Here is a 21,411-nt window from a genome sequence, read left to right as displayed (position 1 = left end):
AATAAACCTGAATTTTTTACTAATAATTCTACATTTTATAAACACAAAAAAAACAGATTAGTGGAAAAATCAATTCATAAATCGTTTTCGAAGATATTTCCATTTTTAAGAATACACATTCTCGCCCTTTTCACACTATCGACCGCTGAACGTATCATTTCGGGGTTTTGCCGGATCTACTCGGCAGCTGATTCAATTCGTTGAATAAGTTCTTCCTTTGAGTTTAATGGAGCTCTCTTATCATAAACAAGACTTTTGAGATGTCCCCAGAAATAAAAATCAAGTGGTGTGAGATCCGGCGAACGAGGAGGCCATGCGATAGGTCCTAATCGGCCAATCCATCGGCGTGGGTATTCTTCATCTAGATACCCTCTTACATCTCGAGTTGTGTGCGCAGGGCAACCATCATGCTGTTACCAAATGCCCTGAATCTGACTCAGCGGAATATCTTCAAGATCTGGCAGAATCTCCGTCAGGAAGTGATAATAGCCGTTTCCAGTCAATGTTTGAGGAAGAATGTATGGTCCGATAATGAATTTATCTTTTATTCCCGCCCAAATATTAACTGAAAACCTCTTCTGGCTATTTTTTGATACCGTGGCATGCGGATTTTCTCTATGCCATAAAATATTATTTTTTCTGTTGAAGAAACCATCCCTATGAAAAGTAGCTTCATCCGTAAATAAAATTTGATGGAGAAAATCTCTATTTCCACGTACTCTTCTCAAAATAAACTGACAGAATTCTTTTCTTCTATGAAAATCACCGTCTTCTAAAGTTTGGCAGAGTTGGAAATGGAACGAATGGAAGCTGTTCCTTTTGAGTACTCTCCAAACAGTAGTTTTACTTTTATTCATTGAAGGGTGGTTCGAAAGAGTTCTTGTTGAAATCATTGGGTTATCTCCTACTAAATTAAGGATGCGATCATCGTTTGTTTTTATTGTTTCCTTCTTTTTCCGGTTCAAACTTCCTTCTTCACGTAATTTGCGTACTGTCTCATAAAAAGTTTTGAAGTTTGGCAAATTTCTGCTTGGAAATCTGCGGGAGTAAATTTCCCTTGCTTTTCTGCCTGAGCAATTCGCTTCATAATAAGCCTGCACAATATCATTTTTTTCCAAAAGAGAATATTTCATTTTCGTTTCCAAACAAATTCGTGTCACGATACTTGCGAAATTATATTTAGTGAAATTCAAAAACCAGTAGAATTCTATGAGCTTCGAACTTCCGTTGCTTAGCAACGAATATTAATATCCTTAGAACTGTCTTAATTTCTTCATTAATACTTACGTTGGAATCGAGGGTTCGACTCCCAACTAAGTTTCACCGAATTTTTTTTGTATAAATACATTTTAGCATCCGGAATTTTTGGAAATAGCAATAATTTAATAATTTTGACTCTAAGAAGCCATTCTATTTTTTTTTTGGAGGTTTGAACGAAACATTTGAATGGCTGTAGTAACGAAACCGTTTGATATTTTGCAATTCTGTTTTCATATTCGTGATTGATAATTGAAGGAGTACAATTGTATAAAATTTCATCCATTTCGGGTGAAATTTTTTTATCGCTGTAGACATGTAAAAAAAAATTTGTGTTCGATTTTTGAAAAAATTTTTGCACAGAAATTCTTAGAAAATTGTGTTCATTCAGAAACTAAAATTCAATTTGACCACCGGAAAAAAAAATTAGGAACGTTGCAGGTTTTCCGCCATTTTGTAATTCTTTTTTCGGATTTCATCAACTTTTCTGAATAGAGGACCCAAAAATACTGAGTTTTGACCAAAAACCGTTTCTTTGAGTGTTATACAAAACTGACCACACCCATAAGAATCTTGCTCAAAATTGACGTTTAACACCCTGTATCTCGCTTATGCGTAGAAAACGGGATATATTGTATAAGGCAAAAATGATTCTCCCGATGTCCTCTACACGAATATATATGTTTGTCCAGTTTATGATGAAACACCCTGTATATAATATATATATATATAAATATAATATATAATAATGTGATTATCCCGGGACTCGGATGTCACGCAGGTAGCTATAGCTTCCTACGTGGTGATGTTGGTTGTTTCCCGAAAACCCATTGGGTCTTCCTGCTGAAACCACAAATGGACGGCTGGCTTCTGTTGTTGACTCTGTTTGTTTGTTGTTTGTTTCAGGTGTTGCTCATCCTAACACTTTTGCACCGTACTGATGAGGGCCTAAAGCCCGAAACACGTGTCTACGGTTAGCATTTCTCTGTGAGGGACTGTCCTTATCCTTTTGTGCTATATATATATATATATATATATATATATATATATATATATATATATATATGTGCATTATTTCAAAACTTCAACGAAAATATATGACTTAAATTAACAACAAAAAATACTATGAGAAAATATAATGAATGAAGAAAAATCTTCGATAACTGGGAGGTACTGTCAAATATATTGCCACAGGCGCAATAGTAGTACGGCTCTGCATATATATACTCACCAAAGTAATACGCTCGAATATTTCTTCAGCCACTATCTCCCTTAGTTCATAGAGTGATTGCAACTGCAAAGCATGGTTTTTTTCTGGTCGAAATTGAGCAACTGATAATATCCTGATATTTTTAGGTTTGTTACTTTTTTTGATCTCCTTCAAACATCGGATGTCGCAGGGGGGGTACACTAAATGCAAAGGGGTGTTCCACAGTGCAGAAAGATGTTCCAAGGTGAAGGTCGAATTGACTATGGTAATGTCTGAGAATTTTCCCATACAAGAATACATCTGAAATAATAATTATTTTGGACTTAAAAAAATAGGATTTTTTTATTGCCTTATTCTAATGTGTCACTAGCAAGGAGCGGTAAAGTAACTAAAATATGCTATTTCAATTGAAATTAATAGAACATGTGAAGATTCACTTATGGCATTGGTAATGACAGGGCAAAGATTCATCTCGGAAATTGAATATTCCTTTAAGCGCTCGTCTCCGAACCAATCGTTCAATCAAAGACTAATGCCCGCCACTCACGAGGCATTTTCTCGAGCATCTGTAAAAATTACCTTGGAAGATGAAATAGTTAGAGTTGAAAAGAAATCCGATGATGTTGATGAAATCTTCCACACCACCATACCAAAGGAAGATTTCATCAACATCATCAGATTTCTTTTCAACTCTAACTATTTCATCTTCCAAGGTAATTTTTACAACCAAATACTAGGTTCCCCAATGGGGTCTAAATTCAGCCCTTCCATTGCAGAGGTAGTGATGGATTTCCTCCTAGATGGCATCCTAACAGATATCCCCTTTGAGATGCCTTTTATTAAAAAATATGTAGATGACATCATTTGTGCAGTTCCCAGTGATAAGACATCTTACACTCTTGAAAGGTTCAACAGACAGAGTGAGTCTATAAAATTTACCATAGAATTAGAAAATAATAATAGTGTCCCCTTCCTAGATACCCTAGTCATTAGAAGACCTGACAATACACTGATTCTTGATTGGTATAGAAAGCCCTCTAGCTCAGGTAGATACTTGCATTATTTTTCCAACCACCCTCAGAGACAAAAAATCAATATGGTTACAGGATTGAAGAATCGCATACAAAGAATATCACACCCCACTCTGAAGGAGAAGAATATGAAACTATTATATCAGTTGATGCTTGAGAATGGTTACCCCAAGAACCTTTTAAAGAAATTGATACACAATTCATCGAATTCTGGACTGCCACAGAATAACGATGAAATCGCATCCACCAATTTAGATCAGAGAATTATATTTACTTCCATTCCACTGATTAATGTAATGACAAAATCCTTAATAAACTTATTAAAAACTGATAATATCAAAGTGATACCTAGAACAGAATTTAAATTAAAGAGACTTTATAGTAATTTGAAAGATAGGATAGAAACTGATAAGAAAAGCTGTGTTGTATACAGAATACCCTGTCAAAATTGTGATGAGGTGTATATCGGACAAACATCCCAACAACTTAAAAGAAGAATAACCCAACATATTAGCGACATTAAGAATCCTAGAAAGATATGTGCACTGGCAGAACATGTAAGATCAGTTGACCATCGTATGGACTATGATTCGGTGACAGTCTTGGAGTGCGAGGAGAATATGAGAAAAAGATGTTTCCTGGAGATGATTCACATTAAGCGACATGAAAATTCCATGAACTACAGAAAGGATATAGAGAATATAAGCAACATTTATTCATATCTGATACATTCAAACCAACTTAGTGAGAGTGAGTTGTTGATCTCAAGTTCTATGTTCTCGAATGTCAGTTGAAGATCTATGATGTTCTATGAATCCCGACCTAACCCCTTTCGTTTTTTACGCAGTTGTCAGATGGATGAAGAAAGTTTTGTAAAAAGAAGTTTTCAAGAGAATAAGGAAGTGTGTGATTAAAAAAAAAAAAAAAAAAAAAGACGTTATTGTATTAGAGACTATTTTGTGTTCAAGATAATTAATAATTTTTCCTCCAAATCTGTATAAGATTCAGTGCAACTTAAGATCTGGTAACTCTTCGCATTTCGGTGCGTTTTAACATGTTGTCTTTTCTGCAATGTTTGTGTTATATTTGTATGTTGTTTGTTTTATAGAAGTCCTGAAGAAGATCCCAACCAAGGATCGAAACGTCGACTGATGAAATAAAGAAGATAGTAACAATTGAAGTTTTCCAACACCCCTTAAACCTTTGTTTATATATATATATATATATATATATATATATATATATATATATATATATATATATATATATATATATATATATATATATATATATATATATATATATATATATATATATATATATATATATATATATATACATATATTAAAATCAAATATCGTTGATTATAATAATATATATTAAATATAAACATAACAATTAGCAAGTTCACATATCTAACGTACATATATTGTGGTTTTATTCCTTCCTGTTAATCTTATTTCAAAATATTGAAAAACAAAATAGTTCAACCCAACTACTCTCTCACAGTAATAAAGATTTAACAAAGAACTTATAATCAATAAATAAAACTCATATATTCTATCAGACATCAATTCATTTGAGGTAAATAAACCATGACACCACCCGTCAAAGATAGACACAAATGACGTCCGGTTCCACAGAATTATATTCACTTTCTTGATTTTGTTTATTATTAGCAGGTGTTGAAACTAAGAAATGGTGGAAACATTTTTGTCTAGTAGATTAATTGCGATCAATAATTTTCCAATTATATATATATATATAATATATATATATATATATATATATATATATATTGGGAAAATTGATAAGTGTTATAATGTCACTCTTCTTTATTTCATTTAGTCGACGTTTCGATCCCGATGGGGACCTTCTTCAGGACTCTACAATAGCAATAGAAAACAGTCAAAATAAGGCAATCACAATCCCAGTACAGTTTATAGCGTTCGTTTTCCAGGATGGTTTCCGGTCGGTACTTGTAGTATCGCACTTTTTCAGAATTAATTAGTGTTAATTTAGTTGCCATTTCTTGGTGTAGTATCTTTCCTACTGCATCGTGTCTCTCTTTATATTCATTTCCTGCAAACATTTGACATCCTCCCGTGATATGTTGGATTGTCTCGTTCGTTGGACACCTATAACGGCATCGATCGTCAGTAATAGTTCGATCCTTTATGATATGATTGCAGTAATTTTTTGTTGAGATCACTTGCTCTTGGATGGCTAAAAGAAATCCTTCCGTTCCTGGATACATCGCACCTGATGTGAGCCAATAGTTCGACGCTTCAATGTCGACATGATCCTGGTTCACCTCGTTGAAATGTCTTCCATGCAGGGGTTTCTCTCTCCATCTTTGCAGTTTTTCTTGGATTGTCTGGTGGTTATATGACAATTGCTCCTTGTGCAGTTGTGATTTGTCTTTGAAGTATGTTCGTAGGCATTCAATTTGCCCATGGGCAAGTTCCATGATGTCTAGCAGACCTCTGCCTCCTTCATTCCTCGGCAGTGTCGTCCTCTCAATGCTACTTTTCGGATGGTGCTTGTGTGCTTTCGTCATCAAGGTTCTCATTTTGCGTTGCAGGTTTTCTATATCTGTTTTGGTCCATGGAATGATACCGAAAGAGTATGTAAGAATTGAACATGCATATGTATTGATAGCTCTCGTCATGTTCTTGCTGTTGAGGTTTGTTTTCAAAATTTTGTTGATTCTCCTAATGAACTCAGTTGTTAAGTCTTCCTTCATTCTTTGATGGTTTATTCGTCGGTTTTGTTTCATTCCTAGGTATTTATAAAGATCGTCCGATTTCATTGCTTCTATCTCCTGTCCATTGGAGAGAGCTATCGGTTCATCTTGGATTTTTCCACGCACTACGCCAATAGTATGATACTTGTCCAATCCGAATTTCATCCCCACGTCTTCCGAAAAATTTTCCACCAGTTTGACCATAATTTGCAAGTGGTTTTTGTTGCCTGTTATAAGTTTTAGGTCATCCATGTATAGCAAATGATTGAGTGCAATAGTATTTCTGTTTCCTTTGACATTGAAACCTTTTTCAGTAGCATTCAGTTGTTTAGAAAGGGGGTTCAGCGCCAAGTAGAACCATGAGGGACTCAACGAATCTCCTTGGAAAATTCCCCTTTTTATTGGAATATCTTTAGTAGTTATGTTCGCCGTAGAGAGTTCGATATTCGTTCTCCAGTTGCACATTGCATACTTCAGAAAGTTTATTGTAATTGGATCGATCTTGTATATTTCCAAAATTTTTGTCAGCCACCCATGTGGCCTTCTTATAGTCAAAATATGTCATAAAAAGATTTCTGTGTTTTTTGAAGGCTTGGTTGCATATGATGGAATCTATTATCAGCAGTTCCTTCGATCCTAGTGCATTCTTGGAACATCCTTTCTGCTGTGTTGTCATTATATTATTTGTCTCGCAATGTTTGTAGATAAGAAATGCTATACATGATGTGATGATTTTATATTTTGTTGGTAGACATGTAATTGGTCTGTATTTTGATGGATCCGCTGTGTGTTGCATATCCTTCAGTAAGAGGTTAGTGGTCCCTGTTGTTAAAAATTTGGGCATTTCCGTTGGATTACTTATAACATCATTTATGGTTTCAACTAGCCTGCCGTGTATACACCAAAATTTTTTCAACCAAAAGTTGTGGATTCCATCTGGGCCGGGTGATTTCCAATTGTGTGTGTTTTTCAATATTTCATGGAATTCTTCTATAGAAACTGCGTTATGCGGCATTTGTTCCATTGTCTCACAGGATTTCTCTTCACTTCTTATCCAATCAGCCTGGGAGTTGTAGGGGGTTGGTGTAGCCAGTTGATCTGTCCAAAAATTCTCAATATCCTCGACGGTTGGATAACTTCCTGGTATTGCTGACATATTATTGTTTAACATTCTATAGAATTTTCTTTCGGAATTTTCAAAATTCATATTATCCTGTTTTCTTCTATAGCTCTCATTGTATCTTCTGAGTCTTTCGGAGTACACACTAAGTTTTTGTTTCAGTGTGTCTAAAATTTGTTAAGCATTTTCATTGTTTGGATCATACGTTGTATGTTGCCGGTGACGATCCATTATTATATTCACCATTTTTTGTAATCTTCTAGACGGCGAACCTTTTGCAAATTGCGTGAGCCTCCCAATTTCTTGGCGGATGCTATGAACTTTGTCTTCTAGCTTTTTTTGCCAATGTGGTTTATTTTGTTGTTTTTCTCTGGCTGGTTGCTGACTTTTAGGTTTTGGCTTCACACCTAGCACTGTTGCTATTGAAAATGCTGCACAGTATATGATGAGGTGTAATGATTCGAGATACTCGTCAAGATGTCAGAGAATACGGATGTTGTGTCAAGTGAATTGAATAAACTGCTTAAAAAGGATTTGATTGATTTTATTTTGTTCGGTACGTTACCGGATTCAGTAATGAACGTTACACTTATAGAATTTGTGAAAAAATTCAGTGAAAAAATCAATAAAAGTGATTCGGAAAATTGTGTTGGGACCGTTTCGAGTGAAATATGCCAAATCGAGATGAAGTATTTAAAGGAAATTCTAGTTCATAAAGACCTAGTAATTACCAATCAGGCCATAGCCATTGATTCATTACGAAATCAGAACAACCTATTAATGACTAAAAATCATTCTGATAAGGTTATTCCTCAAAAGAACCAGAAACAACAAATGAATCAACAAAAAAGTGTCAATAAGAATATTAAAAACGCTCATAATCTAGTGCAAGATACGTCTCCGAGTTATCATGATGGGAATTCCACATCTGTCATTCTTCGTACAGAAGGTGTTATAAATGATGAAAATGTAAACAAACAGATGACGGATAAAGTGAATAACTCTACTTCACCTGCACCGATTGAAACATCTGTCAATGTTGATCCGAATAATGATAGTACGATTCAGAGTAAGAATAGTGAAGATTGGACAAAAGTTACCCATAGGAGACCAAAACAGAAAAAGGACCGCATGCTGATTGTGGGCAATTGCGCCGGATCATCTGTGGTTCAGGGAGTTGAAAGGATGAAATTTCTTCACGTATCAAATCTGAAACCAGACACAAAGGTGGAGGATCTTTTGATGTTTTTGAAACTAAAGTTTTCAGACAGTGTAAATTGCGAAAAACTGAAGTCCCGTTTTCCGGAGAGCTACTCTTCATTTAAAGTATAATAAATATTTGATTGATTCGGTCTTCACTTGATGGAAATTCATTTTAAATAAATAATAATACACTGCTGATTTCCACAAAATTTATTGATGTTTAAATGACGACAATTGTTTCGCTACACTGTAGCTTTTTCAAGTCGGGTGCTGAACTGAGCATTCCCAAAGTATAACATTCATTTAAATAGGTAATTGGCAACATAGTTGAGAAGAAAAATGTGTTTTAAATGAGATAATGAGAAAATGTGATTTAAATGAGGTAATTAACATTATATTGGAGGGTGCTGCTGGTTATTGCAGGGTTGTATAAAGATGTTAAGTAGCGGTGATCTATTTACATCTGTTTGTTCATTCAGAAGGACCTTCTTGGAATTGTACCTGTTTATTTCTAGAGATTCTAAGAGTGTGAGTCTAGAACTCTTGTTTTCTGTATGGAGGATCTGGTAATTATTGTTGAACTCATGTCGGCATTCTTTTAGGTGGTTGGCGTATGTAGAATGGGTGGTGTTGGATGTGAAACTCTTCTGATGTTCATGTATTCTCTTTTTGAAGGATCTTCCGGTTTGGCCTATATAAACCATGTGACAATCCCCACATTTTAACTTGTAGACTCCAGATTTATTATCTTTGTTTGTTTTATCTTTATTATTTCTGACGAAAGTTCCCAAATTATTGTTTGTCTTGAAGGATACTTTGAGATTGAATTTATCTTTGAAATACTTAGCAATACGCTCGGAAGTTCGATTAACGTAGGTTAAAGATATGTACTTTTTGGTGTCATCTTTTATGTGGGAAGGGTACGCTAACAGCAAAGTATGTTTTATTTGTTTATTGAACAGGATTTTATCTATGATGGTAGGGTTATAACCGTTATTGATTGCTATTTGTTTGATTAAGTTTAATTCTGTGTTGAAATGATCGTGATTCATAGGTATAGTTATTAGTCTATGGATCATAGAATTGTAAGCGGCCATCTTGTGACTATATGGATGATTAGAAGTGATGTGAATGGTGGTATCAGTATGGGTAGGTTTGTGAAATATACTGAAGTTATGTGTGTCGTTCAGTTTAGAAATTGAAATGTCTAGGAAGTTTATTCTACTATTCATTTCTTCTTCTACTACTAATAAACTTCCTAGACATTTCAATTTCTAAACTTTTGGTACTGCTACTTGTCTTGACAACATTATTTCAAATATCAATGGAATTGCTACTATTGTTGAAGAACATTTGTCAGATCATTCAGGTCAGAAATTTAATTTTCATAGTGATAAATGCTACATTAAGTCTCCACCAAAAAAAATGATTAGAATTTATAACCAACAAAATCACCAGAATTTTAGTGAACTTTTGCAGGGAGTTGATTGGTCGTGGCTTTATAGTATACCTAATGAAAAGATTGATGAATTGTGGGACTGTTTTTTAAATAAGTACATTGAACAGTTTCATAGTGCATTTCCTCTCGTTACTGTTGATGTGTCCAGAAAGACCAGAATCAGGCTGACACCAGAAATTGTCCGTTTGAAAGAACAACTGGACATATTATTTGTTTTATCTAGATATAATTCAGAATTCATTAAAATATATAAGGATGTAAAATGTCAATATGAAGCTGCTTTGAGCTCTAAGAGTAGGTATTTTTATTCGTCTATTATTAACAACTCACAAAATAAGTCCAAAGCAGTCTGGAACGTAATTAGAGAGGTTACAAATAAAAAACGAACATTTCATAACAAGCTTCCTTCGGGATGTACAGATAGCGATTTCAGCATGCAACAAATGGTGGAGAAATTCAATGAATTTTTTGTAAATGTCCCGTCCATATCTTCTCGTGGAACAAATGTTGTTGAAGCATTGAATTATAATTCAGTTCAACGAGTTGCTAATTCATTTTGTTTATTTGAGCTGCAAGAGTCCGAATTACTGGCCGTTCTTAAGCAGATGAAAAACAAAAGTTCCTCGAGACATGAATGTGATTAAGCAGCACATTATGAGTATTCTCAAACCCCTTTGCTTCCTAATAAATAGTACTTTTAGAGAGGGAAATTTCCCTGATGCACTTAAGATATCGTTAATCAAACCATGTCACAAAAAGGGAAATGAAGATGATCTTTCAAATTATAGACCCATCAGTTTGATATCATCGTTTGCAAAAATTTTCGAAAAAGTTTTGTCGAATCTCCTTCTGAAGTTCTTTTGTAAATTTAATGTTTTATCTACCAAACAGCATGGTTTTATGCAGGGTAGGGGTACAGAAACGGCAATATTTGAATTCTTACAGCATATTGTAGTTTCTTTTTTTGTAGTTTTTCTTTTTGAATAAATTGTGTACAACTGTTCCTTGTGACTGATATTCCCCACCATCGAATTAAATCTTCGGAACGATAATTTTATCTGAAATAATTATATTGGTCTCTTAATTAGTTGACATGGGATTTTTCAACTACATCATGACGGTATTTGGTATCAACTTGGTTGTGCATTTCAAAGAATGGGCTAAAGATAACAAGAAGCTGGCAAACTCGATCAACAATAGGATATTCCTGTTGAGGTGCAGACATGATGGTATATACCCAAAGCACATTGTTAATGAAGTCAAATGTGTTTATTCTTTATTCCAAGAAAAACATCCGTATAATAGAAAAATATGTACAATGGTAAATAAACTCAAAAGAGATATTCTAAATCTTGAAATTAAAATTGTCAATTGGAGGATCACCAGGTTGCGTAAGAGTATTGTTTACCATAGAAGTTCATTGAAGAATCGTGTGCCTGATAAATTAATTAGTGATTTTGCGATGAGACAGGAGAACTTTTTTCAGCGAACATTGAATTCTGTTAGGTCGGCCAATGTTCGTAAGTATCATTCTTTGTTTTCACTTGCTGATCGCCCCGATGTGGTTACACAGCCTAATTGGTTGGTTAACCTCACAAATGTTGAACTACCGTGGTTTGTATCAAAAATTTTATCTTTGAGGTCTAAGTTTTCTTTACCATATGAACTGAAAGATTTTCCATGGTTGGATCTTTTATCTGATATAGAGAATTATGTAAGAGTTCAGGAGACATTGGATACTGAGGGGAAGAACGGATTGAGAGCTACGTTATGTAATGTCGTTCTTAATTTTTATAACTCGCTCTGCTCGCCGAAGGGGCTCCGCCCCTTGGACCCCGTCACTATGCCGGTAGATCCTTCACTGGGTATCCCTCTAGAAAATAAAAGATTTTTTTCGGAAACCTTGTATCGTTAGCTGATTTCAGACGATTCACTCGGTATACTATGCTGATTCTAGGGTGGAATTCTATATGATTTTTTTTCCTAGAACATACCGTTTTGCCCTTGCTCACATGAAAATATTTGATGCAAATAACTTTCCATGACGACAAATCAAGGGCGGTCCTAGCCTTAAATTTTGAGGGGGTTCGCCGTTATGAGCTTCGAGTATTTCTATGGGACCAAATCCCAGATTATACCGATATCAAGCCTTACCTCTCAAAAATATTTATATTTAGATATTCATATGAATATTTATATAAGGCGTACAACTTTGCGTCCGCCGTTTTGCAATAGATGGCTGTAACGGTAAGTGGTAGTAGAAATAAATATATCGTAGATGTCATACAATAAGTTTAGCTATTTGTGAACATAACGCCATTGACATGTTAGTCGATTTGTGTCTGCATCATAAAGTTATTCGCGATCAACCATGTTAGCTTACGAGCCAAATTCTCGTCATTTGCGGGAGGTTTCAATTTTCTACTAAAATATATAGTCAGAACGATATTGGTGGAAGAACGTACCAACGATATTGTTTATGTTTAGGTTTACTTATTTTCTGGTACATCAGTAAAATGGCTTGTTCCGTTTGATTAAATGAATAAAGAAATAGATGAGTGGTTTCAACGCTTCAAGAATGGTGATTTTGATGTCGAAGACCAGCATCGCGGTGAAAGAGAGAAGTTTTTTGAAGATGCAGAATTGGAGGCAATAATTGATCAAGACTCATGTCAAACGCAACAATAATTGTAGGATCAATAGGAGTGTCACTAAAAGCCATTTCAAAACGCCTGAAAGTCATAGGAATGACTCAGAAACAAGGAAATTGGGTGCGGTACGAGTTAAAGCCGCGAGGTGTTTGAACGACGTTTATTTACTTGTGAACAGCTGCTTGCAAGACAATAACGGAAGGGGTTTCTGCATCGGATTGGGACTGGAGACGAAAAATGGATTCATAACGATAATCCCAAGCGCATAAAATCATGAGGATATCCTGACAATGCTTCCACATCGACGGCCAAATCGAATATTCACGGGTCTAAGGTCATGCTCAGTATTTGGTGGGACCAGCTCGGCGTAGTGTATCATGACTGAAAGAATCACAGGCGATCGTTATCGAACGCAATTAATGCGTTTGTACCGAGCATTGAAAAACAAACCGTCGCAATACAACGAGAGAGAAGATGAATTGATTTCACTGCATGACAATGCTCGACCCCATGTTGCGAAAGTAGTCAAGATATACTTGGAAACGTTGAAATGGGAATTCCTACCCCACAACCCTACCCGACGTATTCTCCAGACGTTGCTCCCACGGACTATCACTTGTTTCAATTAATAGCACACGGCCTGGCTGACCAACACTTCCGATCTTATGAAGAAGTAAAAACTTGAATCGATTCGTGGATCGCTTCAAAAGATGACCAGTTTTTTCAATTCGTACGCTGTCCGAAAGATGGGAGAAAGTAGTGACCAGCGATGGGCAATACTTTGAATTATAAATGTATAACCAGTTTTTTACAATAAAGCCTCGAATTTCGCAAAAAAAGTTGTACCCTTATGTATTTGTTGTATTATAATACCATTATTTACTTATCAGGGTTTCAACCATTCAGGTAGAAATTTAAAAAAAATTACATTGTTTAATAAGAAAAAAAGAAGACAATTGGCAACTACATCACAAAATCTAATTTGGTCTTTAAAACTTTGAACCCTTTGAAAACCTTGTAATCACGGCGTCCTCGTCAACATCAATGTCCCTATAAATGTTCAGGAGGACAAAATACTCCATAAAAATGGAAGCAAACTACTGAATCTTATTATTATCCTCTATGATAGAAAAACTTTATTCAAATCAACAGAATTTTCTCACACCAAAATATCACAGCGGTATATATTGATATTTTACTCTTACATATTTCGATAGTGTCAGAAAATATCGATACAATATATAGATATCGATTATCGATAGTTTTCTGACCTTTGCCCATCCCTAGTGTGGATTTGCCGAACGCAGTCATAACCATAAACAAAGATTTCTCTATGATCATAATTGTCAGTCACACGCATGTCTTAAAATTTTGTTGAAATATGAATCGTATATTGTATTTTTTAATAATGAATAAAAAATAACCGATATCAACCAAATTCTCAGATCTCATTTTTCCAGAAATGGCAATTTCTTTCTTTGAAGCATTTGGGAGAAATGAATAATCAAAATGTGAGCGTCAGTCTTTCAAGAAAGTTATTCATGCTTATAGGTTTGTAAAAAATTTTTAGAGAATATTGAATAATAATATAATTCCAACATTAAGATTTCAAATTAGCACATTTCTTCTTTATAGAGACATGTATGATGCATAAGTCCAAATTTAATTGATGATTGGGTGGGAAAAATTGACAAAAAAAGTTTATGTTTGTTAGTTAAGTTGTAATCCTTTTTATGGTCCTTTTTTTGTTTATTTAATAGTTACAATAGACAATTATTAGCATATTTTTCTCTGAATTTCAACTTTGAAAGAAAATTTGTAGTTTTATGTCTTGCCGATGAAAATATTGATATTCTTGTAAGTCAATTCAAAATGAATAATAGATATATTTTAAGGGCTATCATTCCATTAGATATTTACTTGTGGGCCCTAATATGAAGTTACATTTATTCAATTGACTCATTAATAGAAATACTACCTGAAATAAAGAAATTGCATTCAATGTTTATTTTCAGTTTTGACAAATATTGAATTTACATAATCGTTCGATAAGATCTATGAAAAGACCTACAGTTAGATTTTTGTTTTAGGAATATTCAGTATAGCTGTAATAAACAAACTGAAAAGAGGCAGAATGAATAATAGATCTACCTTTCGGATACCCATATCTGAGAAATCAGGTTATAAGAAGTCCCTCATTTCCAAGGTTTATCAATACATTTTTCTGTTGAGCAGCAAATTATTCTTCTATTCCATATTTTGTGAAGAAATACAATATAATTGCAACAATTTGAAGGACCTATTGGAAATTCCTGACGAACTAAGGAGTTTTTTAGTATCTGAAGATTGTATTGATGCTATGTTATAGAACGAGACTTGTGGCTCTGGGTTTTACTCAGAAGTGAATTAAACAGGGCAATTTATGTCCTATATAGTAAATAAAATTTTGATAGATAAAAGTTTCAAAAGATCAACAATTGATCATAGTATTTACATAAATCAAAAAATAACTGGCTTACTATTGTTGCATTGTACATGGATGACTTTTTTGTTTTAACTAATGTTAATTCTGAATGAATTTTCTGATAGAAAATTTTATGATAAAGAAATTACGGGAAGCTAAAAAATGATTAGGGATGAATATTACTAGAAATTATGGAAAAGGTAGTAAAGCTATCGATTATATTCTTCAAATATGTATTGCAATAATTCAACATGTCTGATTGTGAACATCTGAAAACTAAATTGAATTTTGATTCAACAAAAGAGAGTTGTAATGATGAACCATATAAGAAATTAATAGGTTTATTAATATCTTCAGCAGTATTAACTAGTCCTGATATAGCATACTCTGTTAATTTCTTGAGTCAATTTAATAATTATCTCATTGTTGAACACTGGAAAAGTGCAAAACTCATTTCAAGATACAAAGATCATTGTTCAATTTTTACTTCAGTCAAAAGGAACTGAGTATTTGAAATCGGTACTAAAATTGTATCGGCCAATACTATTGACCCATATGGGTCAATAACTACATTGACTTGATTTTTTCAAATGTTAACTTTGGATCTGAAACAATGAATAATTTAATTCTTACCAAAATGAAAAGCAATGAATAAATCAGTAGGATAGCATTTTTGAAATGGCCATATAGCACCTATTCCTATAACGATTAAAAGATTGGAAACTTTAGTGAACAAATAGGTAGGTATCAACATTTTTATACAAATTTGATCATTCATTCATGACATGGAAATTTTCAATAAATAGTTGCTTTTTAAAGTATTTTATACCTTCATTGAATTGCTGGAAAATTGATACCAATTTCGAAAGTGACTGCCATGTTAAATTCTTCATATACTGAATGATCCTTCAAAATTTATTTCTGTCTTAACATTTTGACTAGTATTTCAACTGATATATTCCATACGTCATTGAAATCAATATCTTCAAAGTACCATTCGAAAGACTTATAATGGAATTTAGAAAAATATGTCTTTCTCAATTTCATAGTCATATATGATATGATGCATAAGTCCAAATTTAATTAATTCACATCTAAAGTGAATGTTATTTTTAGAAATATTCAGTATAGCTATAATAAACCAACTAAAAAGAGACATAATGAATAGACTTGCCTTTCAAATACCCATGGCCTATGTTACCTCATAAGCAATTACCTACAATATCTTATCTTGGTGAAACCTTTTTGAGAAATCAGGTGATAAGTTTGAGAGTCTCCAATTTCCAAGGCTTATTAATACATGTTCCAGTTGAGCGGAATATAATATAACGGTATATATAGTTGAAATTATTAGTATGAAAGATTTGACTTATTCATTATAAATTCAACAGCACTGCACTCAAATTCTTCAAAAACGGAGTGGTCACTTATATTTTTGCACTCCTCTGTCGTAAAAGTGTATATTTTAGATATTCAAAAAACTCATGGAAACTTTTGACTGTTATCTGACTAACTTGGCTCTTTTTTTCCAGTAATAAAGCCAATTGTGAATTATCTATAAGGAGTCTTTCTATCTGTTTAATACTGTTTCATAGTAGCATAACTTTTACTCCAATCCAAGACTGAATTGATGAATGAAGCTTCTGTTCTCTTTGGTAGTTCCATCTTCTGTCGCAATAAATTCAAATTCTCACGAAAGGAAATGTAGTTTTATAGATTGTGGAAAATAAACGAAAAATTCCTGAAATAAAGTAACATTCATCCAATTAATTCCAAATAATACAAACTCTTCAAACAAACCTGAATTGAGGAAAATGCATTCGATGATATAAATGTTCATTTCCAAATTTTGACAAATATCTATCGAATTTTTGATTCGCCGAAGACTTTGCATTTTATCTGTCGGCATTTATTCAAATATTGAATAACAATTTTGGAAACTGCAAACTTTTTCAAGAACTTTCATATATCGAAATGGAATATTTATTATTAACATGACACTGACAGCCAAATTGTCCACAGATACCACAGAAATATGGGACTTGAAATGTCAAAATGATCCGAAACACCCCGTATACTCGAAAACCGCGGGGAGAATCGAAGGTTTGGGATTTTTCCCGGGATCTCCAGACGATTTTGAGGGGGGTCTTATTCTTGTCATTTTTGCTCTAGATGGTCCCGTTTGGGCTGTGATTTTACGTTTAAAGTTTGACGTATATGTGCAAGCGGTTTTATATATACTTAGATAAATTCAAGTCTATGGTCACCCCAGATCCTTTTAATAAATATTTGTTGAAATTGTTTCAAAAGACTAAACGTTTTCTTAGTGTTAATCCATCTCTAATTGTTCTTAATTCTGATAAAGGTAAAAAGACTGTTGTTATGAATGATACTGACTATGATGTTAAGATGCGTGATTTATTGTCTGATTCCACCACTTATAGTGTCCTTAAATCTGATCCAAGTATAAGAATTCAAACTGCCGCTAATTCTTTGATCGAAAACTTGAGGGTAGATGGTTATATTTCAGATAGTGAATCTAAAATAATGAAATGTTATAACGCTGTATCCCCCAAAATATATGGATTGGTTAAAATACACAAAATTAATAATCCACTTAGACCTGTTGTGTCATAATGTGTCAAAATATTTATGCAAGTTATTGTCAAATGTTAAACATACTTTCGTTTATTCCATCAGGAATTCTAGGGATCTTATTGATCGACTCCCACACATTAGTATTCCTGATGATTATGTTCTTGTAAGTGTTGATGTTGAGTCCCTATTTACTAATATACCTCAGGAATTGGTTGAGAAGATATTATCAGATAACTGGAGTGACTATGCAGATGTAATCCAAATTCCTCAAAATGTTATCAGAAATATTGTTAGTTTCATATTTGATAGTAGTTATTGTCAGTATAAGCAGAGGTTTTATAAGCAGATTAGAGGTTCAGCGATGGGCAATCCTGCCTCCCCCATCTTGGCGGAAATTATAATGAATAATTTGATCAAGTTTGTCATTTCGAAACTTAATATATATATATATATATATATATATATATATATATATATATATATATATATATATATATATATATATATATATATATATATATATATATATATATATATATATATAAATATATATATATAAAAAGCAGGTAAATAACATTGAACCGAATATATATATATATATATATATATATATATATATATATATATATATATATATATATATATATATTCATATATATATATATATATATACATAACTTAGATGCGGTCATGGTCGTGATTTATACAGAATGATTTCTAAGGGAATCGACCAAGGTTTACACCAAAAAAATACTCTGTTTTCTTTGCCGAGCTTTCGGATTTTATTCAATCCATCCTCAGGGCTTCTACAAGATATCAACAAAAATTATCAGTTACAATAAAAAGAAAAAATAACCATAAAACTGTCACAATGGTACATACAGTCATCGATAAAACTTGATTAAAATGAAAAACAAAAACAATTGAAAACATACTCACTGAAATCGAGGTTAAGGTGTCAACAAATATAAATTAATCACTAAGTAATTCATAAATCTAACAAAAATAAAAATATTTCAGGAATCTCAAAGTGACAACTGGGTATCTTATGTCGATAAAGGTCAATATTTTAATGTGGAATATAGAATGAAATAAGATGGTGGTATTTGCACATGCGTTTAAATCATTCAATTTAGACAGAAGATAAAAATCAATGAGACAAGGCATCAAACAATGGGTACAAGAGAGATGGTGGGTTTTGTTCACAAATTTTATTATTCATCAATAGGTCCATCATAGAAATTTTTCTCTCGGTTTGGGTATGTTAACAAATATGTGTAGATATTACTAAGATTTTGCGTGTCAGATTCACTGTTAATTGCTTCTTCTTCCTCATTGATATGGATCATCTCTAATATAATTCTTTTATTGTAATTCCGTTCTTTATCAATTATCTCTACATTGTCAAAAAGAAATTTATGATTTTGTTCTAATGAGTGCTTTGTTAGGGCACACCTTTTGTTCTTTTTATTTATGTCGCTCTTGTGAAGTGATATTCGATTTTTCAACAATTGAGATGTCTGACCTACAAAACCACGCGAACAATCTTCACACTGTATTCTATAAATTACATTTGAATGCAACATAGTTGGAATGGTATCTTTCAGCCTACTATACAGTCTCTTAACAGTTTTGTAATTATATACTGCTATTTTCACATCTTCTCTACTCAAACATTTTTTTATTTTACAAGTTAAACTTTTAATATTAACAATACTACCAAACTTAATTTCAACCCCATCTGTGTCCGTAGATCTAAGTACCTAAATTGTATTAAAGAAATGAAAAATAGGGTGAACAAAATATGCCATCCCAGATTTTTGAAACGCTCCATTGACAAACTTTTTAATATTTTTGTTGAAAATGGGTACCCAAGAAAAATGATTTCCAAGCTACTCTATTCGTCAGCGAATGTTAACCATATAGACGACAACGACCGCCCTCCCCAGGTACTTAGATCTACGGACACAGATGGGGTTGAAATTAAGTTTGGTAGTATTGTTAATATTAAAGGTTTAACTTGTAAAATAAAAAAATGTTTGAGTAGAGAAGATGTGAAAATAGCAGTATATAATTACAAAACTGTTAAGAGACTGTATAGTAGGCTGAAAGATACCATTCCAACTATGTTGCATTCAAATGTAATTTATAGAATACAGTGTGAAGATTGTTCGCGTGGTTTTGTAGGTCAGACATCTCAATTGTTGAAAAATCGAATATCACTTCACAAGAGCGACATAAATAAAAAGAACAAAAGGTGTGCCCTAACAAAGCACTCATTAGAACAAAATCATAAATTTCTTTTTGACAATGTAGAGATAAAGAACGGAATTACAATAAAAGAATTATATTAGAGATGATCCATATCAATGAGGAAGAAGAAGCAATTAACAGTAAATCTGACACGCAAAATCTTAGTAATATCTACACATATTTGTTAACATACCCAAACCGAGAGAAAAATTTCTATGATGGACCTATTGATGAATAATAAAATTTGTGAACAAAACCCACCATCTCTCTTGTACCCATTGTTTGATGCCTTGTCTCATTGATTTTTATCTTCTGTCTAAATTGAATGATTTAAACGCATGTGCAAATACCACCATCTTATTTCATTCTATATTCCACATTAAAATATTGACCTTTATCGACATAAGATACCCAGTTGTCACTTTGAGATTCCTGAAATATTTTTATTTTTGTTAGATTTATGAATTACTTAGTGATTAATTTATATTTGTTGACACCTTAACCTCGATTTCAGTGAGTATGTTTTCAATTGTTTTTGTTTTTCATTTTAATCAAGTTTTATCGATGACTGTATGTACCATTGTGACAGTTTTATGTTTATTTTTTCTTTTTATTGTAACTGATAATTTTTGTTGATATCTTGTAGAAGCCCTGAGGATGGATTGAATAAAATCCGAAAGCTCGGCAAAGAAAACAGAGTATTTTTTTGGTGTAAACCTTGGTCGATTCCCTTAGAAATCATTCTATATATATATATATATATATATATAAACTTCAAACTTATTTTTAAGAGTCTTTAGTGTATAACTGTGAACTATTGATAAGGGTCAAACGACTCGATTATTTTGGAGAATAAAAGAAAACTCTTCATTCCTTGCCAAGCTTTCGAATTTATTTAATTCTTCTTCAGGGCTTCTGAAATACAATACAAATCCTTCACATATTCAGTTTAACAATAACTTCGTTAATAATTCACTTACAGAATGTGAGGTTATGTTTAGGAAACTTGCAAAACTACAAAACATTTGTCTTAATTCAATTCACATTGATCCTTTGGACATTAAAACGACAATAATTTTCTTCAATTTGAAACGTCAACAAAATAAAAACATTTTTTTCACAACCAAAATATATTACTTAAAATATTTAATTTATTTATTTTTTCTCCTTTGTGTCAACTGGCTAGATAGGTATATTGTTTTGTTTGTTTTTGACACTTTCGTAATCTGCCTTCTTCAGTTCTTCAGTTGACGAGTGAAAGGAAGAAGGCAGATTACGAAAGTGTCAAAAACAAACAAAACAATATACCTATCTAGCCAGTTGACACAAAGGAGAAAAAATAAATAAATTAAATATTTTAAGTAATATATTTTGGTTGTGAAAAAAATGTTTTTATTTTGTTGACGTTTCAAATTGAAG

At 32.9% G+C, this 21,411-nt stretch overlaps 1 protein-coding gene across 1 annotated transcript in view; it reads right to left on the bottom strand.

Moving 5' to 3' along the window:
- The window catches only part of LOC123674666 (GDP-Man:Man(3)GlcNAc(2)-PP-Dol alpha-1,2-mannosyltransferase), a 94,758-nt gene that overhangs the window by 41,271 nt on the left and 32,076 nt on the right, over positions 1-21,411 (bottom strand). Inside the window, exon 5 of the mRNA XM_045609630.1 lies at positions 2,489-2,767. Within this exon, the coding sequence (XP_045465586.1) occupies positions 2,489-2,767 (279 nt within the window). The remainder of the gene's footprint in view (positions 1-2,488; positions 2,768-21,411) is intronic.

This window comes from Harmonia axyridis, chromosome 3 (assembly GCF_914767665.1).
Source record: "Harmonia axyridis chromosome 3, icHarAxyr1.1, whole genome shotgun sequence".
NCBI classification, from domain to species: domain Eukaryota; kingdom Metazoa; phylum Arthropoda; class Insecta; order Coleoptera; family Coccinellidae; genus Harmonia; species Harmonia axyridis.
This window is presented reverse-complemented; position numbering and strand designations above follow the sequence as displayed.